The sequence below is a fragment of the Gambusia affinis genome, linkage group LG14, assembly GCF_019740435.1.
Source record: "Gambusia affinis linkage group LG14, SWU_Gaff_1.0, whole genome shotgun sequence".
NCBI classification, from domain to species: domain Eukaryota; kingdom Metazoa; phylum Chordata; class Actinopteri; order Cyprinodontiformes; family Poeciliidae; genus Gambusia; species Gambusia affinis.
Genome location: NC_057881.1, coordinates 11,202,244 through 11,226,983, shown reverse-complemented (window position 1 = coordinate 11,226,983; position 24,740 = coordinate 11,202,244). Strand labels below are relative to the sequence as shown.

At 39.0% G+C, this 24,740-nt stretch overlaps 1 protein-coding gene across 7 annotated transcripts in view; it reads right to left on the bottom strand.

Moving 5' to 3' along the window:
* Nucleotides 1–24,740, bottom strand: part of trps1 (trichorhinophalangeal syndrome I) — a 181,060-nt gene that overhangs the window by 45,760 nt on the left and 110,560 nt on the right. For 4 of the 7 annotated variants that reach the window (XM_044139382.1, XM_044139378.1, XM_044139380.1 and 1 more), the window contains 7 exons: nt 19,459–20,130; nt 19,103–19,218; nt 15,330–15,921; nt 13,521–13,735; nt 12,893–13,103; nt 12,534–12,774; nt 7,050–7,821 (listed from right to left, as the gene is read on the bottom strand). In XM_044139382.1, the coding sequence (XP_043995317.1) occupies nt 7,050–7,821; nt 12,534–12,774; nt 12,893–13,103; nt 13,521–13,735; nt 15,330–15,921; nt 19,103–19,218; nt 19,459–20,130 (2,819 nt within the window). The remainder of the gene's footprint in view (nt 1–7,049; nt 7,822–12,533; nt 12,775–12,892; nt 13,104–13,520; nt 13,736–15,329; nt 15,922–19,102; nt 19,219–19,458; nt 20,131–24,740) is intronic. The other 3 variants (XM_044139383.1, XM_044139384.1, XM_044139385.1) reach the window with 2 other exon arrangements.

The following is a 24,740-nucleotide window of genomic DNA, read 5'->3' as shown; positions in this document are numbered from 1 at the left end:
AATTTTACGTACTTTTTTTTATGGTGATCCCACACTTTACACTTTTAGAAGTGGGATGATGTGGCTAAATTGTTACTCAGGCATGATCAGAAGTCTCCAGATCAGCTAATCTGGCAGTTCAAAGCATATTTCAATGGAGAATTGCCAACACGGGCAAACAGGGGAAAGGAAAATAAGCCTACCTTTAAGTTTTGTGATACAAAGATGCCAAGCTGTCACCTTCCACGTATGCCTGTTTTGCATGTGTGGACTACCCGGAATTAGCCTAGATGTGGTTAAAATGGTGTAATTTATTTTCCAAGCCAAGCGTAATGTTCCTTGCAGACAATCAGACTGCTGTAGACTGTTACACGGCGTAAAGCCACACTGTCATGACACAGCCTCTGATCTAGCAGATACACATAAAACTCTTCTACAAAGACAGACACTCAGCATAAAAATTACAGCAAACAGGTTGTTTTTTTCTATGCCATTAAAAACAAGCTAAATCAGTTTTAGACACAAAACACACCAAGACTGGGAAAAACATACTTAACCTTTTCTTCTTCTTTTTTTTCTCTCTCCAACATGGCTGTGTTTATTTGAGTCTGTGTCATCATGGGAAATGTGGCTACTACACAAACAAAGTGAAAGGTCTGCAGCATACATCTTTGTCTCAGAGACTTTGAATAAGTGTGTTTAAGAGGAACAGGTCGAAAATCACTGTTGCAATCACATTGCCATGCAGACACTGACACTCTAACAAGATGAAGTAAATAAAGTGCTCATATTTTTTCTCTGTAACAGATGAGATTTATCTATAGTCTTCAGGAAATCAGTATTTAAACTCAGGCTGATCTCACTTATAAAGCTGTATTGATGCTTAGTAGCTGGAGAGCAATTTGATGAATAGAAACATGTGGCTCTGGCAGAGTTGCATTGTGCATGATATTTATTTATACAAATATGGCCAATATCAAAAAACACTAATTAAAAATGTAAAAAGTAAAAAAAAAAAAAAAAGAAATCACACAAAGTCAAATATTATACATAAACTTAATAAGTCTGGACCGAACTGAAAATGACACACTTGGGCGTTTTAAAAGCTCCAGAACTTAAGTAAAATGATTCCACTTTTGCTATTAAAATATTTCCTTGTCCTAATAGTTATAAAAAAAAAAAGAACCATAGGCATTAATGCATAAAATACATGATTCTGCCTTTAAGCCAGTTTTTGTAAACTGAAACATTTTGTTATTGTTGAACCATCCTGACTACAGCAGCTAGATTATGTTTAAATATTATGATCCATTCTCATCTTTTTGTGGACTTCGTTGTTGAATAAAACAACAGAAATCTTAGTAATCTCTCAGCATGAATAATTAAATACATAGTACTGTTTAAGAGCCTCAAGCCACCCACTGTTTCTTTAGACTTGTTTGCACAAAACCAAAACTTTCTTGTAAGTTACAAAGACATATTTATGATGAAGTAGATTTAAGAAAAACTTGCATAGCCCAAGATGGTGAGAAGCATTCACAAAAAAACAAATTTAAGGAAAAAAGATCTGGTAGATGAATCTTTCTTTAGTTGATCACCTAATTAAAATTCAAATTAGGTGATCAATGGTTGTCTTACATTTCCTTCTACAAGAAACATTTATATATTATAGATATAAAGGTATTTTGAGGTGATTAGTATTTAAATTTTAGGTTAACAAAGAAGACAGGACTGCCATTTTCACTATTATTAAACTTAATATGATTTGGCTAAATAGCATAAATATTATCAGATGACATTGCACTGCATCTGTCACTTACATAAGAGCACTTATACAAGAGCTTAAAGCATAAGCTCTTATTACCTGTAGCAGAAATAAAGTGATGGCAAATTATCAGTACAGCAAATAAGTTAAATTTATACTCTAATTTTCTCCGCAAATACACAACCTCAGACGCGTTCACACACACTCAAATGCAAATGCACACAAATTGCTTGTAATTAGGTGAAGATGCGGCAGTGTGAGAGCACATTCAGTTATCCAGATGCATGTGAGCCGTAAAGACAAAAAATAGGAAGCATCTGAATTAGACCTTAAAGAAACAGTCACTGTCCACATTTCTGTCCACTGAACAAGGTTTTGAGGAATATTAAATGTGTTTCTTAATTTCTTTCAAGTGTCTGTTCCTTCTCACTTTCTTTTGTTTTTTCTTGCTTCTTTGCATTTCCCATCCCTTCCTTCTGTAATTCCTTTTGACATACTTTACTTCATTATGATCTCCACTGTCCTTTCTTTCAGAAAGAATCATCAGAAAGAGTCTTGTGTGATTTTTTCTCTATCCTTCCTTTTTTGCCTTTTCCTTTATCACTTTCTTTCTTTACCCTCTCCTTTCTTTTTTTTCCTTTAGTTCTTCCTCCACTAGTTCTGTCCTTACTTGTGTTCTTCCTTCCATATGCCCTTTTTTCGCTCTCCTTTCCTTTCCATTTTTCATGTGAATTTCTTTACTCTCAGTCTATGATACTTGACTGCATTAGGAACACATTACAATATTAAGTTCATACAGTAATATCCTGAAATTCATCCTCCTTGCCAACATCCATTTCGCTTACCTGCTGTCTCAGGAAATCTGGAATTTATCAGATAAACTCAATCTAATGTCGAATCACAGATGGTTTGGTACATCTACATGTCTTCACATGTGTTTTCTTTCCATTTCCTCACGGTTCTTAACCCTAAAGTCCACTGTTGCTCAAATGTCCGTCTCATTTCATTTATAAACTAAAAGGTTTCATTTTAACTTGTTTTCTAAATCTGACATGGTTTCAACTCTTCTCTCGTACAGTGAGTCAAACAACGATAAAGTAAAATTTCACAAAGACAAAACACTGTCATGTAATAAATCACTAGGACAACAAAGCCAGCAGCAGGCCATTGCCTCAGCAAGGCAGCAATTAAACATCACACCTTTCAAAGAAAGTATTTCCCTCCCTCTGCAAAGCAAAACGCTGCACGTACCAGCATACTAAAAACTCTCATTCTCCATGTGGACATACGTATGTGATCGCATGCCTGCACAGTGGAGGTGTGTGCGCGTGCAACTGAGCGCTTTAATGTCTGTGAGGTGCGCATCGATCCCCATGTATCAGGCAAGTTGTCCTTTGAGGAAAGACGGGAAATGAAAGAAAAAGAATGAAACGGTAAAGGGGAGAGGCGGATCGATGCAGCAGAGAATGGCAAGCGTGAGTGGGGATTGAGGAAAAACGCTCACAAAGGCAAGTGGAGCGCTGGTGAAGAAACGCGCACACATATCTGCAAACACACACACAGGTGAAGATTAAATACGACTTGGGGTATTTGTTTCCTTTTTAGTCTACTTTTTTTGTCTTTTACCACCCTAGTGGTGACTCCCCTCTTGCATAGAGATTTAACATCACATTTCCAATTGTCATTTTATATTTTGGACAGATTCACTTACATCAAATCCATTTCTTCTCTCTTGGGCCTCATTCTACTGGCTTCCTCCTCTGTGTCAGTGTGTATTAAGCTACATAAAACTTTCACTTACATTTATTCTTCTCTTATTTTGAGTAGCAATGACTCAAATCCAGCCTATTATAATGTCTCAAATAAATTGTGTCTGCATGAGGAAATTTGTGAAAACATACCCTATCTCTTACTTCCCTTATTAAAATGTAAAAATGTTTTTTACTTCTCGGCTAAACAAATTAGAGGTCTGCGTTTATCTCTAATTAAATAAATTGAATCTTCTAGATGTGAAGCGCTCGGCAAGGACAGATGCAAGATAAGGATGTTGATTAGACTGCGTGTCTTTGTTGCACAGTCTGAATCAACCCTATCACTTGTGCAATCCACTGACTTTAAGCTGTACTGGTGCACCAATTTCATTTTTCCTCACAGTAGTAAAATCTCATAAAGAAACATTTAGAAGAAAATTCTATACTTTGAGTGCATGGTATACATAGGTTAAAATCTCCTGTTTAAAACATTTTAAAACACACTAATTTGCACTCCTCACCGTTTCCATAAACGAACAGTCACTGAATAATTTGAACCTTATTTTTTGAAGTCAGCAACTCGGCAACAATTTAAGATGGGAAATAAAAGAGAACTTCTTATTTATACAGGCCAGATGAGAGCTCATTGTCACAATCCATTAAGTGGCTGAAAAACATAGCTGTTAAGCTAAACTAAGGGCCACAATTATGATTGAGGACTGAAGTTTATTTTGCCTCTTTGCACAGTTAGCAGCATAGAGGTAAAAACAAATCGGATGAGAGGAAGGAATACAATAAAGAGTGGCATCTTGCACTCATTAGGTGTCCATTAAAACCATCATATCCCAACAAAGTTTCCAAGAGATGCCACTTTCACAATCACATATAATGAATATAGGAACTTTCTGCATGCTATTGAGTCTTTAACTCAAACTGTGTGCTTTGAAATAAGTGTTGCAATTGGACCCAGTGTGAAACAAAAGAGGAGTGTGTGGGGAAAAAATCCCTCATGCCCAGTGTGAACTGCAGTGAAGGATCTGTGATGCTGAGGGCCATTTTCTCTCCCAAAGGCCCTCAGAACTTTGTCAGACTGCATTGCATCACAAAGCCTTTGACACAACAGGAAATTTAAAACAAAAAATCCCCTTACCTCAACTAGATAATTAAAAATGAGTCGTTACTGTGTTATTTAGCAGAATAATGATCCAAAACACAGCTCCCACATCCAAGACTCTGGATGATGCAACAAAGATTGTGCCCAGAAGAACTGCTAAAGACTCGTCTCTTTCATGCACAGAACCTGGAGAAAATTAAACGCAATCATCCTCTTATCCACATTATGAACAGCAGGGTTTACTAACATTTTCTGCAATAATTCATTTAGTTTTAACTTCACACATTATATCAAGTAGTGTCAATAAACGCAACAGCTGCTGTATATTATTCTAGAAAGTGCCACAAATGGATTGTTAGTTAATTAGCGTGCTCTCAATATCTTTATCTCAGTCCTCCCTTTCATTCTCATGCATCTCTCTTTTATTTCAGTGTCACTCTCCCACTTCTTCTCAGGGACACACAGCCCAACCCACAGTAATGAGTAAACCTCCTGCTGCCCCACCCTGCCCAGACTGCCAAGTTGCTGCCAACACCTCAGACACACAAATACACATTTGCAGCAGGCCCCACCACAGCTTGTACAAAGAAGTCATAGACTCAACTGTCGCGCTTGTATGCGTATGCACACACACACCGGTTCCACCCGTCTCCCACTTAATACTGCCAGTATCAGTGCCCTGACACCACATATGCACACACCCGCACGTGCGTGCGCACACACACACGTAGAGAGAGAATAGTCTTTTCTGATCTAATGTGATCAGAGCAAATAAGCTCTGGTGAACCACAAGCTACGCCTGCCAGTCCATGACATCACTGCAGAGTGAAAAGCATTATGGTCCACAGAATTGGGCAAAGGAAAGTGAGTGACAGGTGGGATTCATGGGAATAGTCGGTTAGCCACCCTCAGTTGCCAGGACGACGGGAAAGTTTCCCTGTGTTGTGAAGTTTAAAATTTGATTCAGAAGAGAAAGATGAATGTGGCTGATGGGAACGGGAAATGATGTCATGGAGGCATGTGCACAACAGATATGAGCGCACTCGTGCGAGAGGCTTTGCTGGCAAACATATTTTGCATAAACTGTAAATATGATTAGAGTCAAACAGATTAGGTTGTAGCAGCTCGCCACATGAGATCTTCTCCACGTACTGGAATCAAAGGGAAGATGATTTGAGGATGAAAGTGTATTAAAAGAGGCATTTTGATAACTAGCATTCCCAGCAGGAAGAATCCCAGAGTCGGTGCTGAACTCTGAAAAGTCTCAGAGTGAATGAGACAAAGCTGACCTATGAGCTTCCATCACAACTTTACTCACAATGACTTACACAAGTATTCCCACCCCTTTAACATTTTAACATAGTAATAGACTGAAATGGGATTTTGTGTGATAGAAATACTTAAAAACATTGCATAATTAGGAAGTGGTAAAAGCATACATGTTTTCTTCTTTACAAACAAAAATCTGAAAGGTGTGTTTATGTTTAGCCCTTCTCAGTCAGTACTTTATAATACCAGCTTTCATTTCAATTACCATCTTCAGTGTTTTGGGGTATATTTCCACCAGCTTTGTACATGTTAAAATGTCTTTGGCTTTTCCTTAGGGTTATGTGTTAAAAAGGTCCCAGTTAGGATGGTCACTTGCTGCATGTCTTCCAGTAATTTATCTCTGCCCTTCGTCATGTCCAGCTACTAATGAATAAAAGCCGCTAGCGCAACAAAACCCTTAAAAAAGCTTCCCTGTCAGAAAAAAGCATCTGCACACCATGATGATTCCATTACTGTGTTTGAGAATGAAGTTGATTTCAAGATTTGTAGATAGTTTGCCGCCAAACAAAACCTTTTTGCATCTACACTTTGATCTCATCTGACCAAAGGTCTTTCATCTACATGTTTGCTGTGTTCATGACATCAAAATGTATGTAAGATTTTTGATATCTCGCTTCCCACAATGTCTTTCTTCTTCCCAAATCTGACAAGATTTGGGAAGAAGAGTCAGATTTGGGAAATAATTAATATTTATCCTGTCAACCAATGCTACATGAGTTGTTGATTTCTGTTGGGCGCCTCCATTGTTGCCATCTTAGCTGTTCTCTTGACTGGCCTGCCAGTATACACAGTACACATGGATCTATGCTGAGATTAAATTACACACGAGGGGACTCCATTTACTTACTAAATGACTTATGAAATCAATTGTATTTAGGGGTTTCAGAGAACAGGGGACTAAAAAGAATTGCCAACACACTTTTCAGATTTTTCGTTTGTAGAAATCATGTGAAATGTGAATAATTTATCTTCCACTTCTGATTTCTGCATTACTTTATGTTGCTCTATACCATAAACCCCAAACATTTTTTTTTTTTCATTCAAGTTTGAAAAAACGAGAAAAGATTTAGCAAAGAACTCTGATAACATGTGTGGTGCATGTTCTGCTTACTCTTAGCAGAGACTGGGATTCTTCTTTTGTGGCTCCTCCTTTCCCCTCCTGTGCTCCTGCACCTCCACTTCCTCCTCCTCCACCTGGATACTGTTGTGAAGGTATCTGGCTCTGCTTCTCCCCACCTCCTCCTCCACCTGCAGTAGCTCCTCCTGGTCTCCCTCCTCCCAAAAACGACTTGGTATCTCCCAAAAATGGCTTGGTGTCTCCCAGGTAAACCATGCCAGGCGAAGCCATGCCTCTCTTCTGCTGCGAACCCTCGTGATTGGCTGAAACGAAAGAGAGGGAGAGCGGGGAGGGGAAAAGAGAGGGGCTCCCACCTCCTGCTCCTCTTTCTGCTACTCTTTCGGGCCCCATCCGCTCCTTGGGTACCCAGAGTAATCCGTGGGCCTGCTCACCTCCTCTTTCTCCCGGCCCTCTAGTCTCTCCGAGAACCCAACCCTTCTCCCGTTCTCTTTCTTTTTCTTCCACTCCCTCGCTTTTTACTATACCGCTGGGCTCCTCTCTGCCTCCCTCCGCCAATCGTCCTTCAGGTGGAGCTAGAGAGTATAGAAGTCGTAGATCCCCCTTGCTCTCCTCTTTAATGGCTAAAGTCGAGGGAGCTGAGCAGCCATTGGCCGAAAGCGCCAGCGACGGTGTCATTAAGGTGGGCTGGGAGCCTAATGAGGGAGAAGCGTCTTGACAGTGAGCAGAATTGAAATGGTCGAGGAGGGCCGATGAATCAGGAGCAGTGAAGTCACAGTGCCGGCAGCGGCAACACGCGTGGGCACGCCTGGTAAGAAAGAAAAGTACAAATCTTCATTTTCAGTTTGAATCAGAAAGCCAGATCATCACATTGAGAGTCATCGAAACTAGTAATGAGTAATCACAGGAATACAACAATGTGACTGAAGGCAGCTCTGCAGACTTTGTTTTGTTTTCAGTTCAGATTCATCTCATCTTTATATCTGCCATTTAAATAAGTAAAAGCCCCTGATTCACGCAGCTTCACACCAAATTTTCTCACAGAACGAAGAAAATCCGCCCCCCGGAAATGAATAAATCAAAAGTGCATTTGGCCCTGCTTGATTTCCTCAGAGCACTCAGGTCTTGACTTCCAGGGAACATGTGGCCAAAAAGTGACTCAGAGTTCCACTAAATCACCATGAATTACTTGAAAATGGTGAGGAGCATAAATGAATCTGAACATCACGCACTGAATCAACCGTCAACAAGCCACCTTCATTTCCTGCTGGGCCAACCCCTGAACGGTTCGCTATATTTTCAGAGCAAGACATGAGGGTACATTTTCTTCCTGGCACAGAGAAAACATGTTGGGTGCTTCATGTGTGGGCCAGCAAGAAAAAAAAAAAATCAAAAAATCAATGAATCACCTTTAACACATACCTACACCCACACAAACTCAGACCATGGGCAGCAAATTTACATTTACTTAACATGAGCAGTACTACCCAATGGCATTTATGTACTGTATGTATATATAAGAGGATTTTTATAGAAAGAGAATATTGTGAATGTTTATGCATTATTTAGATTATTCAACTCTGTTTTTTTTTAAAGGAAATTGTTTTCATATTAATTCTGAATGCTTTGACCATATAAACATTTATACAACATCACATTTTTATTTTATTTTGCCATTTTTCAGATAGATCAACATAAAAGCAGAATATTTATGAAGTTGGGAAATTCTATATGGTTTTTATATTTTTACAAATCAAATCTGAAAAGTGTGGCTGGATTTGCATTTAGAACCTTTGAATCTGTGACATTTTCCCAACATTACAGGTGCACAAACTTGGAGGTATGTTCTGCACACATAGACACAAAAAATAAAATGTCCTATTCCAGCTTAAACTCAGTCAGACTGGATGCAGAGCACCTAAACATCAATTTTCCAGTCTGGTCAAAGATTCTCTATGGCATGAGCATTCAAACTTTAACTTCTCCATTCAAACACAAAGATGCTTCATTGTCCTACTAGGACTCAAACCTCAGTCGAAGTGTGACTGTTTCAGTACTCTGAATGGGCTTTCTTGAGGGAGTGACCCTGTATTTATATCACGCTTTTCTTTTAATATTAGTAACACTAGATGGTTGGGGCGTCTCTCTAACTGAATCCCTGATTAGTCTGTTGTGTTCACTGGAGTTCATGAAACTGTGTATTCACAAACACATCTGAGGCATTCACAGAGAGCAGTTGGAGTCTCTGTTTACTAGGTGACTTTTAAAGACAATTAGTTGTGCTGGGTTTTATTTAAAACCCAGCCAATAAAACCCAACCCCTTCCCAGAAAATGTCATTATTTTCCTTCCACTTCCCTATTCGGCACGTCTATCTCCTGAAATTTCTGAAAATTACACAGGAGCTTGTTAATCCGACAAGAAAAAATTCAAGGGTATGAGTACTTTTTGGAAAGTACTCTGAAAATATCTTGTGTTATCTTGTCAAGGGCTATTGTTTTAGCAGTCGAGTCATGTTGAACCAAAGCTTCACTTGCTCAGATGTCAGCAGTAATCTGCTAAACACTGGCTATTGCATTCACTTGGCTTTTTATCAACAGCAGCTTCTTATTGATGCCCTGCAGTGCGAGTATTTTACAACCGCAGGATGTACAGTAAGTATGCCAAAAATGTCAATGAGAGCACAAAAACAACCTCTATGTAGAGAAGACACTCACAGCAAGAAATAAATCAATAAAATTATGCAAAACATAAAAGAAAAAAAAGAAGAAGAAGCACAAATATGAAAACTAAATAGATTTTCTTTTCCTTCTCATAAGCCAATTCTCCAGCAGCAGATTAAAGAATGTCTAGTTTGGAGAGGCCATCTGAAACCCAGTGGGTTTAGAAAGTGTCTTCACACTCGACAGGTTTAGTTTGATTAAAAGTAACTCTGGTGTGATTATTCTGTTAGTGCAGATCTTGTGAAGCAGTACGACTGCTGTCATCCGGACCCTGGAGATGCAAAGATACCAAACAACTGCACCAGAACAACTTAAGTACATCAGCCAGTCTGGTCGAAACTAAACTAAAACAAAATGTACTGTACTTTATTTCAAGATTACATTATTCCGTCTATTAGGTAATACGTTGTGCTTGTAGCACTGTAAGGCTTTCTAATGAATAAACTTTTTTTTCTTCCAAGGCTGACACTTAAAAAGTCTGCGCTCGGTTTTGGAATACATAGACTACTTGTGGCCAATTAACGAAGATGATAAAATAAGCTAAATTAATAAAAGCAACTTCAAAAATAAAATCAAAATGCATTTTCTGGCTGTACTCCCAAGAAAAGGGAACACCACTAGAGAGGTGTTTCTGTGTTTTTGTACATAAAATCTAATAATTAGCTTAGAAGCTAGAGCCCTGATTATACAATGCACTTTTCCATTTGTATGTCTGAGTGATCACTCTTTCGGCAGGTAACCTTTTTTCTCATTACACCTCAGCCCTTTGTTTCAAACACCACTGAATTAAATCCCAAATTTGTTCTCTAAAACTTTAGAATCCTTTTAGCTCTCATTGATTTTACTGGGGGTATGAAACTTTGGCTTTAGCTCACTTTTATTTGATCACAGCACCAAGCATCAGAGTACACAAGCATTTTGTTTGAAATGCGACTGGGCCGTAAAAAACATCTCATAACTGATTTCTCACCTTTCTCTCCTTTTTTTTTTATTTCTCTACCATCCTTCACCCCACATTATTGTTTCTTTTGTAAAACTTTTGAAAACATCTGTTTTGTTGTTTTTCTGGGACCCCACTTAAATATTTAACACATGCTAAATAGAAGTACAGAATCATAAATTAATTAATACTCAATATAAAAAAAATTATTGTTTTTGTTGTATTCTTGAATATTTTTGTCCAAGTCAGGTAATCTCATTAAAGTTATCTGTGTGTGAAGTCCTAATTTTACTTCAGAAATGTATTGTAAAGTCATGCTTGATTTCTTCTACAATTTTCGCTGAGAATCGCAGAGCACAAACTGGTAAAATGACTGGTGAGCTTCAAAGAATGAAGACTCCCATCAGGAACAAACCTAATTTGCATAAAGATAAAACTGAGCAAGTAAAGTTCATTACTGTTTCAGGTTTCTCACAGCTTTTCCCACATCTAGAGTGAATTTCAGAAGTAAATTGTCCTCGAATGTCAAAGGAAAAAATTGTAGAGGTGACTGAAGGACCACTGTGTTTAGAACAGAGCATGCAAACAACATGGTTGATTGGTTTGTTGCTTTAATTGATTAACAAGTTTTTTGTTTGATTGTTCTGTTGGTTTGTTGTATACAGTGGACCACCAGTATTCACGAGGGTTAGGGACCACAGAGTCACCCACAATTAGGTAAAATCTGCAAATGTTTAGGACCGTCTTTGTAATAGTTTCAACACCAACTAACCAACTATATCTCAACATGCACTGACACACACAATAGAAATCATCATAGTACGACAGCAGAAACTAATCTCTGCACACTACTTTGGAGATAGAGTACATTTCACTAAAGAATCTGCAGTCAGGTAAATTTGCAAAAAGGCAAAGGTGTGCTGTACTTGTGGGTAATTGGTTGGTGAGCTGGTTGGCTTGTTAGCTTGTGGTTGGAATAGTGAGATGGTTAGCTGAGTAATAAATTGTCTTTATTTGCATTAATTAATTAGTTAATTAATTGAATCCTCAACTAGTTTCTAAGATTGGAAATTAGTGGTTAATTGACTGGCTAGTAGCTTGGTTGGATATTTACATGACTCACTGGATGGTGAGTTAATTGGTTATCGTGCTGGTTAATTCATTGCCAGACTGCTGGTTGAATAATTTGTTACGTTGATCAGATGGTTGCCTGCCTGGTTAGTTAATTAGTTGGTTGAAGGAATTGATTAGTTGGGTAGTTGACTGGTTTGTTAAAAAGGATATTCCAACCCGTCTCATCCAAGGGGAAATTATAATTTTAAAAAATAGACACAAAAACACAGCACAGGAAGCATGAACTTTTCACTCCTCTCCTGTTTAACGCTCTATTCCGTATGAAGAAAATTCAAACAGTGCATTGGTAGGCATCTTTAAAGACACGCATATGACCTGGAAAATTGGTTCTTGAGGAAAAGTTGAATTTTCCTCAAGAACCACTCAAGTCTTGCACCTGGTTGGAAATGGGTATGAATGGTATCAAAAAAGTTCTTAAAAATAGTTCCACGAAGGGGTTGTTACCAATTACTCAGGTAATCACATTTCCTGGGTGATCACTTGGAGACCAAACCAATGGTAGGGCTATCCAAGCACAGAAAATGTTTGACGGCGTACTTGAATTTTGAATGAAATGTTTTAAGCAGCTGCTTTTCATACTTAGGTGTGTAGAAACCGGTATGGAATATTTTCTCTTTAGATGACCCAATATGATTGACACTGTACTGAAACATATGAAGTTTTCTTATTCACTACATATTGTCCAAAAACAATTAATTAGTTATTTGTGAGATGTCCTGCTCACCTGTAGTGTCTAAAAAGCTCTTCTTCTACTTGTGTGACAAAGCTACACTTCGTACAAGTGTGCTCAGTCTCTCCTGCTCCTCCTCTGCCTCCCTCCTTGTCTCCTTCAGTCTCCTCTTCAGCCTTGACCTGTGGAGGTGCCCCCTTTAGTTTGATCATGCTGTGACAGCTCTCATAGTGTTGCAGCAACACATCGATGTCCGTAGTGGCAAATGCACACTGGTCGCACAAGTGAGTGACACCTAGAGAGAAGAACAGTATTAAGACAAAAAAAACCTGAAAGATGGAAGTTTAAAATGTCCACATGAAGAAAATGATCAGCAAATGGAAAAGGTTTGCTGCACCTATGCCTTTAAATACCTTGTGCAACAACAGGATGTGCTGGGTTAGAGGGGTGAGAGGTGGGACCAGAAATCACACTGGGGTCGCCTCTTGGGTTAGGAGGGGTCACGCTGGGTGAGGTGGCAGCAGTGGGTTTTGAACCAATTGCGTCCTGCTGCTTGGGAGGCTGAGGAAACTTTGAACAGCATTTAGAACAGGTTGGCTTCCGGCAAGCAAAAGGGTGGGATACCTATCGAGAGAAATATTTTGTCAAACAGTTGTTTCCATGTTTGCATGTTACGGTTATTTGTCAGAATTGGGTTGATGAGTCTGAAGCACATCAAAAAAACAAAAAAAAAAGTGGAACTCAGCAGCAGTAAAATTAGTGTGCATTATTAATAAAAGCCTAAAATATTAACTATCTTTTTGTATTTTTAGCAGCTGCAACAGCACTGTTTGGCAGCTGGCACAAAGGAGGGTAGGCAGTGTGCGTGGGCAGACTCAGAGAAGCTAGGGAGTTTTAACTAAGCAGGAAATCGGAACAATTAACTTTACACTTGTTCATGTATTCCATTTCATTTTCATGCGCTTGCAGAAAAACGCATATTTTTTTCCCCCAGTAATTACAGAGCAAAAGTCAAATGTTTCAGCTTTTCACACAGCTCACCTCTCCCAGGTGTTTCTGGGGCTGGCAGAGCCCCTGAGGACAATACATGCAGTGCTGAATGCAACAGCGGTGGATGGAGTGGTTGTGCTGGTAGTGCAGCAGCAACGGAGCAACGATGATCACGTCCGCACTGTGGGCCATCGAGTAACGGAAATCACACAACTGACAGTTATAGCTCGTCACGACAGCTTCAGAATCGCCACTTTTTGGGTCTCCTGGGAGCAAAACACAGAAGCCTTCTGTAAAACCTTTTGCAATGGGCTCAAATGCACAGTGCCCTCCAAAAATATTCACACTAAATGAACTTTTCCTACATTTTCCTCTACAGAATCACAGACCATGACTATTTTGCATGGCAGACAAACACAAAGTAGTGCATTATTGTCCTGTGAGGGGAAAATTATGGAAGAGGATTAGGGGCACCGAAAAAAAAAAAAAAAAGAATTCTGAGATTAAAGTCAGAATTCTGAGTTTCTGACTTTAATCTCAGAATTTTGACTTTAAAGTCAGAATTGTTCTTTTTTTTCGGTGGCCCTAATCCTCTTCCATAGAAAATGATACGTGGTTTTGAAAAGGTTTTACAAACTTATCAATGCAGACATTTTGTCATTATGCCAAGTGTGGAGTACATTTGCTCTTTTATGCATCTCCACTGAGCCAACACATTTTTGAATCACCTAACATTGCAAATCCAGCAACAAGAATATTTCCAACAGCTTTGTAAATGTAAAGATGGACATTTTTATCTTATCTTTTTGCATTAAAATTTCAACTTGGTCTGATTGGATGGAAAGTGTCTGTAGAAATTGATTTTCAAGTCTTGCTACAAATTCTTCATTAGATTTAGGTCTGGATTTTGATTGGGCCATTCTAACACATGTATGTGCTTTTATGTAAGCCATCTGATTGTAGCTCTAGCCTTATGCTTGATGTCCTAATGGAAGGTGAACCTCGGCTGCAGTCTCGTTTTGGAGCCTCTAACAGGCTTTTTATATAGATCTCTCCTGTATTCAAGTCCATCCTCCTTCCTATAATCTGACCAGCTTCTTTGTCACTGCTTGAAAAAAGGCATCCTGAAAGAATGATCACCACATTTCACTACAGAGAAAATATTTCCAATGATGTCAAATTTTGATTTTCTGCCCCAGACAGCATTTTGTACGTATGCCAAGAGTTCAATTAAAAGTTCAGGTTTGTCCTCGTCTAAACAGCTTTCTGTGTCCCCGACATTACTTGTGGAAAATCACAAGCGAAGCTCCTTGTGCCTCTCATTCTGTCTCTCTGAGTTATCATCGGCCTTTTGGCTGCATCTCTGATTAATGCTTTCCTTGACCGGCCTATCAATTTAGCTAGATGGCAATGTCATAGGTTCGCAGTTGTGTCATACTCTTTTCATTTTTAGAGGATGGATTAAACAGAGCTCTGTGAGCAACAGATTGGGGTATTGTTTTATAACCAAACCCTGCCATAAAGCTTTTTTTTCACAACTTTATTTATGAACAGTCTTTATTATGTTGTTTGTTTGTTAATGTTCTCTAACAGATGTTCCACTTTATTAAAAATGTGCACTACTTTGTGTTAGTTTATCATAGACGATCCCAATAAGATAAGATAGAAGTTTAACAGTGTAGCGTGAAAATATGATAAAAAGTTCAAGAAGTCAGAATCATTTTTCAAGGTGGATAATTGTGCAAAGTAACATCACAGCTCTAATTAAAATGACATTAAATATAAAAAAGCAATGTTGCAATAGTTGTACAATATTTGCACCCAAGTTCCACCACACTTACTTCACACTTCTTTCATTACCTTGGCTGGTGGTGAAGTGATCTTTGCAGCTTTTGGATGCCATGTGATCTTGCTCTCCTCTATCTTTTCTTCCTCCTCTCTCCCTCTCTCTGTCAATCCCAGAGCTGTTAGGGCTTATAGCGCCACCAGCAGGAGCCTTATGCCTTTGTTCATAGTGCTCTAAAAGCTTAGCTGAACCTTCTGACCACTCGCAACTCCAGCTGCAGAGTTTACACCAATAACACGCCTGTATGGCCCCTCGACCAGCCTCCCCCGTCCAGCCCGACGAGTCAGAACCCGCTCTGACCGGTATGAAGTACCCAACCACGGAGTCGTCTTCGGCTCGCACCGCCACCCGCTCGCCCGCATCCAACATCACACTCCTCCCTTTTAGCTGGCTGTCGTGCGTCGCCAGGCTATTGGTGGCCAGCAGGGGTGTGGTTGGGGGAGATTTTACTTTGTTAGGATGCGAGGACAAAAAGTGTTGTTCAAGTTCCGAGGAATTGCTGCCCATGTACGTGAAGTTGCAAAATTTGCAGCGGAAGTACTTAGTGTTCCCTTGGCAGTCAGACGTCTTGCGGCCAATCCCGATTAAGGTGCCACCCAACGTCACCTGGTGAGGAGGAGAAAAGAGAAGGTAAAAAAACGTTAAGAGAAGAGATTAAGCTGTGAGAGTTGGACTTTAATACAAATGCACATTTTAAAAAATATATACTTAGAATCACATAAAATATCCCAATAAAATACAATAAACTGCCAACTGTGTGGTTTACTGCTAAACTGCACAGATGCTGAGGTTGACCTTCATGCTGAGTCGCATACAGGAGATATATTCAAGCACAACCTACTTTTGAAACCTATCATTTAAAGCCAGGGGACAAATGTAATTAACAACTTCAAGATCTAATAGTCATTATAATTATTACCCTGTAATTTACTCCATATACATTTAGAATAAACTAATGATCTGATAGTAAATGAGATGGGTTAATGACATTACCTTGCATACTGCTTTAATTCAAATTAGCATGACTGTTCTGGGAAATATTGCACTTTAGAATCTTGAAAAGTATTAAAAAAAATAGAAATAATAGGAAGCCGATAAAAACATAATGTAACTGAGTCTTACCTGCATCTTAGACATTTTTTTGCAAACGTTTGTAAAGTATTTCAAATACAATTAATGATATTTCAGAGGAACATGAATTGGCCGTGATTGGAACGAGCTTAAAATATGAAAATCCCTGCATTTCTGCTAATATTCATATTAAAGTTTGGATGCTTATAATATTTTCTAGTGCTATCTGCGTAAAATATTGTTTTTGTGACTTAATGTCTTCGTGCCTAAAGAAAACACCAAAAGAGTAGAATCAAACAAGGCAAAGGGCAAATAGAAAAGAGCACAAATCTAGAAACTGGGGTGGTGGGAAAGACGGAGGGGGAAGATGGATTAAAAGCAAATTGAGCACTTAGAAAAAACAATTTAATACTTAGAAAGAGGGAGCAAGGACAAAAAGTGAACACAGAGATATGAAGGAGAGATGAAGAAATACAAAATAATGGAGAATGGAGGAAAAAAGAGAGATAAGTATGTCTGACAGCTGTTTCATTAGGCTCCCTAACAGTTGATTAGAAGTACAGCTTCACCGTCTGTCTATTTCACTACCTTCTCTCCTTTCCTCTTCCATCTCCATTTCTTATTCATGTCTTCTTTGCACTATTCCTTTCCTCAACTATTGTTTTTTTTTTTTTTGTATAATTATTTTTCATTGGTTGACAGAGATCCTGGTCTTAATAAATGACAAGATGGAATTTTCCAAACGTGGGCTGAAAGGAGAAAAATTAAGTGAGAGGTAGAGAGAATAGAGATCCCTTTCATTCCCGCTTCTTTTCACTAATACTTTCACTTTTTCTTCATAATGATGATATAACTCACTGGATTTTCTATTTCGGACTCGTAGATCTGCATGTGGACAGCTGTGCCTTTTTGAGTCCATTATACAACTGAGCAAAATTACTGGCAGTTGGATTAAATGAAATGAAACTCATTGAGTTTTCCTCTCAACTACATTTATAAAATCATCTGACTTAAATTTTTTAGTACAAAACCTTGTGGTTTCTGTTCACGCAGACTCAAAGTTATTATCCTAGACTTATAATTCAGGTTGTCCCAATACGCAAAAATGGCAAATAAATAAATCATTACCACTGATTCTACATATCTGATAGACTGACAGAACAAAGCAAAAAGCTTTATTAGACATATGATAAAATATCTGTGTGCAAATTAAGATAATATGGTGTAACAGAAAAAAATTGCTAAACAACACAGATTGAGCATCTATAGGAGGCACTACATACCTAATGTAAAGTTTTTTTCTTCCTCCTTCCTGACACTTTAATGTTTATCATTAACAGCCACAGCAAATCAATGTTGAGTGGAAGGCGTTGCATTCTTTTTGTTTTTCTTTTCCAGACCAAGTCTGCAGCTGTTAATTTCCCTGATTAGGACCCTCTTGATTTAAAGCGAAGCTGAAGACAACAAAATCAACTTTTCTAACCTCCAGAGGATTGAGATCCAGGCTGCACACTAAAATTACACTCAACTAGAATTCCCAGGGAAGCTTACTTTCGCCTCGTACGTGGATTTTCTTCTTCCTCAAATCTGCATTAATGTATATTTTCTTTTCAAAGCAAGTCTGAGCAGATGCCATTGTCAAATTAGAGCAGAGATTAATATGAAAGAACACAAAAGCATTTCAAGACTTCAGCCTAGCTGTGAAGGAAGTTCAATTGTTTTTGAATAATATTGCATTCGTTGCCTGTGTGCCAGGTGTTCTTGTTTCTATCAGTGAAACACATGGACAGCAGGTCAGTAATTCTAACATCGCAACAATTAATCTGATTTGTATATATTTTATTTTAGTCCTTCTCCTTGATTAAAGGAAAAATCAATTTTAAGAAATGTCTTCAATTTTGTAATTGTAACTCAATGCTGCATTTCAGAACTTTGTGGTCAATTTCAGACCTTCATTCCCATTTTAGATGGTTTTGACTTCTTCTCTAGATCATTCAGCATAATATTTTTTAGCCTTCTTAACAAGGCTGGTCATGAATTACTTATGTCAGGAATAGAGGTAACAGCACATATTCTTACAAGCTGATTGCCCTTATTAATGAGATTGGCAAAAAGCTGGTAATATTTCCAGATCTCCCCTGTTTAATGACTAAAGTTGGAAGCACAGAGAATAAAAAAGAGCAACTTGGCTTCAGTACACTGGGCCTTCCTGTTATCTGCTGCAGCATCTAACTCTACAAGTAGCAGCCAAGTGGTGACAATTAACCTAAATGCCTTCTGACTGTCACTGGAAGCACAGTCACTTCATCTGTAACCATCTCAGTGACCACTTCTATCTGCAACATCAGCCACATTGAATAATTACTGAAGCACTTAACTACTTTGATTTTGCTAAACAAGAAATAGATCAGATCTTTGAGTTTTCTTGCAACTGGTTAAGGCTGGTTCTGCTGAAAATGAGTGTATTTCTCAGTGAATCTCTATATCATACAATAAAGCAGATATATTAGGATTACACTACATTTACAACCACAATAGACCTCAATCTTGTAGAAATACAAATTCTGCAAAAAAAAAAGTTACAATCTAGATGGAAAGTATCTGGTCTTTGACTCCCCTACTATACAAAAAATTTAGAAAAAACAAATTAAGTTATACTTTAACAATGTCCATGACTTTGTTAAATGTCTTAATCTAACTTTTGAGCGACACATACCTGTATGTCATACGCTCCGTTCATCATAACTGTCCTCTGCTGCTGATTCTGTCCATCAGCTCTCGTCTTCCCCAGCTCTTTGGTTTGACTTCTCGCTCCCTGTCCTGTTTGTAAATCTGACATCAGAACAACAAAAAGAGTTTGAAAAATAAAGATACATAAAGAAAATTCAAGGTGCTTCCATCAGAGCATGTTTAAATAGTAAATTAATCAATTGCATTGATCTGAAATGATGTTAAACTGCCTATGAGTCGGACCAGTTTGTCTTTCAAAAGTGCACTGATTTAAAATTAAGAAAGCCTTATACTAGGATTATATCAAAGCAAAAATATAACTTTCACTGAAACAGGAATTACCTAAGTTTGTATGCTGGGGGACCATGTTGTGGAGGGCCAGGATCTGGGTGTCAAGAGCAGCATCCTGTCGTGTGCGGTTGTGCAGACCCAGGTGATACTTCCTAAAGTGCTTCACCAGGTCAGCAGGGTCGTTGCCATAGTAGCCGTAACCACACACATTGCACTTGAAGTCCTGGAGTTTGGGAGAAGGGCTGGACGAGAGTGCCGGGGTGTCATTGGTTGACTCCTCCCTCCCTTCCTGCCTGGAAAGGACCCGAGGTGCTGAAGGGAGAGGAGGAGCGAGGTGGTCAGTCTCTCCTCCTTCTGCTCCCCTCTCCCCGTCCTCGGCTTCCAACTGGCTCTCCGGTCTCTCACACTGTGCCGCTAATACTCGTTTTGCCCTTGCCCCTCCGCCTGCAGTCCTCCCCCCTCGCTCCTCATTAATGTAGAGCTCACCGACGGAGGAGATGCACTCACTCTCTGCTTCATCCTCCTCGTCTTGCCCCTCGTTTCCTCGGATTCGTTCAGAGGACTCTGGTTCGGAGGGTCGGTTTATCCGATCGGCTTCCGCTGCCACTCTCTCCTCCTCATCTCCTTCATCTTCTTCCTCTCCTGTTGGCTTCCTCCCCTCTTCTTCCTCTTCCTCCTCACCTCCCACACTCCGGATAGGGGGATTCTTCTTCCTCACCATCTCTAAAGATGAAAAAAAAAAAAAAAAAAAAGAAAAAGAAAGAAAGAGTAAGCATATGAGTTGGACCAAAATATTTTAATTATGCGTCTTAAATTGCTTGGACTCAGTTAATCCAAAACTCTTCAAAAACTGACTCAGTGTGTAGGTACATTTTCAGCACTGAAGCAATTTGTTTCTGGTGTGTCACTTTTTTTTTTCGTAACTCAATAAGTGAAGTAAATTTTCTTTTTATCATAATGGAGACCATCCATGAAAATCTTCAGCATGTGACCACATGAGAACAAAAAACCATATCAGAGTCTGAAACAGTGAGAGCGAGGAGGGTGAGATGAAGCGAGAAATGGGAGGGAGACACCATTGGCGGGCCTTTGGCCACGGCGTGACCACATCAAACCCAACATCCGGTATCAGAGAGATGGATGATTGAGCCTGTGGATGGCAATTCATCCTCTTCAGCACTCCAAAGTTCTCTGCTTCTAATCTCTTTCTGCCCGTCTTCCATTCACTTTAAAGCTGCAACGCCATCCTGTCCTTTTGTCTTTGCTTTGTTTTACTACTAAAAAAACTGCATTTTTATTTAACCCCTCTACTTTGATGTTTCTAAATAAAATCTGTTAAAGAAGTTATTTAGCTAGTAAGTAGTGGCCGCCTGTGTGTAATTTAAATTCCATTGAAAATGAAGCTGCTTTGTGTAAGCTTGTAAGGCTTTTTTTTTTTTTTTGAAGAGCACGAGGGAACCAACAGCACCGCGAAGAGCAAGGATTACAGCAGAAAGGTCAGGGATAAAGTTGTTGAGAAATTTAAAGCAGGGTTATAAATCTAAATCCCATCTACTAGGCTGGGCAGGGAGCACATTACCAATCGAATTAGCCAACGAATTCATGCAAACTCTGGAGGAGCTGAAGAGAGTCCCAGCTCAGGTGCAAAGATTTCTCTAACGAACAACTTCTCTTTAAGAATTAAAAAATTTGGGTCTTCATGAAAAAGTAAAAAAGGGGAAGCTATTGCTAAAAAAAAAAAAAAAAAACCACGATAACTCATGTTCACAGTTTTCCTCAAGCCATCTACGTATGAGATGTAGTAAACACATTGAAGGACAAAAGAAACAAAAGTGGTGGAAACCAACCTTGCATGTCAACCTGAATACACACTCACTACATTGAAACGTGTGCTGATTTTTATTTTTTTTTTCAACAGTTGCAGAGAAGCTGGCCAGTGTTCATGGGACATGAATGAAATAAAATATAGGATAATCCTGAAAGAAGATCTACTACAGCCTGCAACAAATTGGTTGCTGTGACAGAGATTTACCTTCCAGCAGAACAAACACCTAGATATACGGCCAGAGCTTCAACGGAATAAGTTAAATGAAGGGATATTTGGGTGTTGGAAAGGTCCAGACCTAAAACCAACTGAGAAACAGTGGAAAGACTTTGAAACAGCTGTTCACTGGCAGTCTCCACCCACTCTACTATTTTGAGCCTAAAAAGCCTTAAAGTCAACCATTTAGTGGCCACATGTACACTGGTCAAACAAAACCAAAAATGAACAAGAGGTGTGAAAACATTTGCAAGTCATATTATCAGATTAAAATGGTGCTCTGAGACACTTTTCAGGTCTGTTTCCTTTTGTTTCCACAACATTTTGGTCCTTTGTGTTCCTTTCTTCCACACGCAAGAATAATTGTTACGATAATTGAAGTAATTTCATCAATAATATTTTTCTTTCTGTTCTTACCCACCCTGTTTTTTTTTCCCTTTCCTCATCATCCATCCCTTTTTCCCCCTTGTAATCACTTTACAAAAGCCACCAAATAACCAGACATGTGTTTTATGTTAAACCATAATCTTTCTTTTGTTTGAAAAGAGAACAATTGTGGTTGCACTGTTCACAACAGTCGTGACAGAAAGATATTGCGTGTTTTGGGGGGTTTTTTGTGTGCAAGTGTGTTTATTTGTGGTTATCCTCTTCATATTGGCTCATAAACACAGCAAACCCATTGACCCATGTTTGTATGCTGAGACGCCCGATAGACGCCAAAACTGATCACTTTTAGATCAATGCAGTATGACAGAGGAGAGGAAAAAGAGAGCGAATAATGCATATCCGATGATCCATCTGGAGGAGAGATAGTGTGTACAATGAGAACAACTCTGTGATCATTCTGAGGCTGAAATACTTGTTGTTATTTAAAGACAGCAACCTGCTAAGTTTTTTTTGCTTTTCTTTTACACATAAAGGATAAACACTTCTCGACGAAAGATGTTCGGGGAATGTAGTCGAAAGCTCCTTTAGGGATGATTGAAAACAAAAGAATGCAAACACACATACAATCAGGACATAATTTTAAAACCCTTGTAATGCAACCAAGGGGGATAAAGAGGAAAAATGGCGGGGGGGGGATGGACTGCTGAATTCCATTTTCTCTTTGCGGCCTTTGTAGCATTTTACAATTTCAGCCTCCAGTCTTTGCCCCCTCTGCACAACTATTTAAATAAAAGCAATTTATGTCTGCGAGGGCCCACGCCTAGACCAGCCCTGGCACTCGCTTCGTGTGTGTGTGTGTGTGTGTGTGTGTGGGTGACACAGGCAGAGAGAGCAGGGAGCGAAGGAAAATCTCATCTGATGTTCACCACACCCAGTCAGAATTCATCATTCACTTACACACACACACACACGCACAGTGGAAAACTACAGATCGTTGTGGTGAAGCAATGAAGCTGAAATCCCGACCTAAAAGGCTCTGACTGACCTAAGTGTGTTTCCATCTGCCCTATGTACGTGCTGAGATGTTTCAGAAAGTTCATAAAAGCACTAATGATGACAATAATTACACTTATGAGTGATTTTTAGGAGAAAGTAAAATCAATACAGCAGGAAACGACGAAAATATTGCTATTATCCAACACTTGTTTGAAATTGCAGTCTGGCCTTTCTTGCTATAAAAGGCCAGAAGGTTCACACAGAGTCTGAGCATCTGTACGTCGAAGCTCGACCTCTCTGTGCTGCGGGCTGTATTCACAGACTGGAACGATTACTATCAGCTACAATTAGGTATAACCCACTACAAAATGCCGCATAACAACTCCTGCTACTAGCTACAATTAGCCCTCACACACCACAATAGCCCTGATACCACAACGAAGACAAATGTGACAGTTAATCATTTCCATCAGCAGCAATTAGTTCCAACACAAGTGGAGGCTTTTATCTGAAATTGCCAATAATCGTCTCAGGACGGCTGCTAACGGACCCAACAACAGCGATGGAGCGAGGATCAGTGAAAATGGCCGACATAGCCATCTAGGGAAAACCTCATTTAAACTTTAGTATGTATAGTATATAAGGCCATCACAGATTATATCAGAGGCATTCCATGATGCACGAATTAGATTTGCACAAATATCTGCCTTATTTGCCTTAATTGGCAAGCTTGCTTTTTCTTTACTTATTAAAGTCTATATTGTATCCAATGCTGTATGTTGCTGTTCTGCAGTTATTGACTTATCAACCTGCCCAGAGTTAGTACTTGTTGTAGCTGTCATTCTGCATTTTTATTTCTTAGGACTACTAGGTCGAGTCAGATAACAGCTCATCTTTTCAAGTTCTGACACAGGGTTTCTTCCTTTGTAAATTGTCTTCACAAAGTCACAGAGGAATGTTAGAACTATATAGCAATGTATTTATTAGAGCTCCATATTGGAGCAGTTGGTAGCACTGTTTTCTTTCAGCAAGAATGTCCTGGGTTCCAATCCCAGCCTGGAGTCTTTCAGTCTGAACATGAATAAAATGAGCAATTTGTCCTTAGACAACCCTGCAAAAACAAGCTGAGGTACGACGCCTAAAGACACGTTGTTGTTTTTGTTTTTTTTGTTGTTGTTTTTTTTTTTTACAGTTAATTGGTATTAAACATGTTTGAAAAACATATTTTCTGTTTTCCAAAACACAGAGCAGTAAAATAAAAAATTACCATTATTCCTGCAATCTGTCACCCATTTTAAAGGCTTGTTTGATTTGTGTAGCTTTAAAAACACATAACTCCAATCCAAATGCACAATATACGCAGAATCATTACTGAAACCAGCTCACCATTAAAATTCATGTAGCCTTCGAGTTATCAAAGAAGGTTTTTCTCTTTCACACTACGTTATATGTCACTAATGAAGAAAAACAGATTACCTGCACATCTCTACCACTTCACCCAATGACTCGGAGCTAATTCTCTAAATGCGTATTATTGAGTCGCGGTTATAGATGGGTCTGATAGCGACTCTCAGCACATCCACGCACTCCTTCTGCCTCCAGATATTCCCCTCCCCGTGGGACCGCTGCTGTCAGCATCTCTTTCTTTCATAAACAAAGGATTAATTAGCAACATATGAAGAAATAATGCTTAAGGCATGGTCTGGTTTTTCCTAATGTTTCTTGATTTGTGTCATTCTTTGTAGTGGGGGTTTATATCTCCCTCTTTTTATTACCCTCACTGTGGCGTCATCTTTTTCTCTCCATTTCTTGTCCATTTGTTATCTGTTTTCAAAGATTTTTTTTATTTTTTAAGATTGACAGAGAATAAAAGTTATTGGTGCAAAGAATAGAGAATGAAAACTTAATT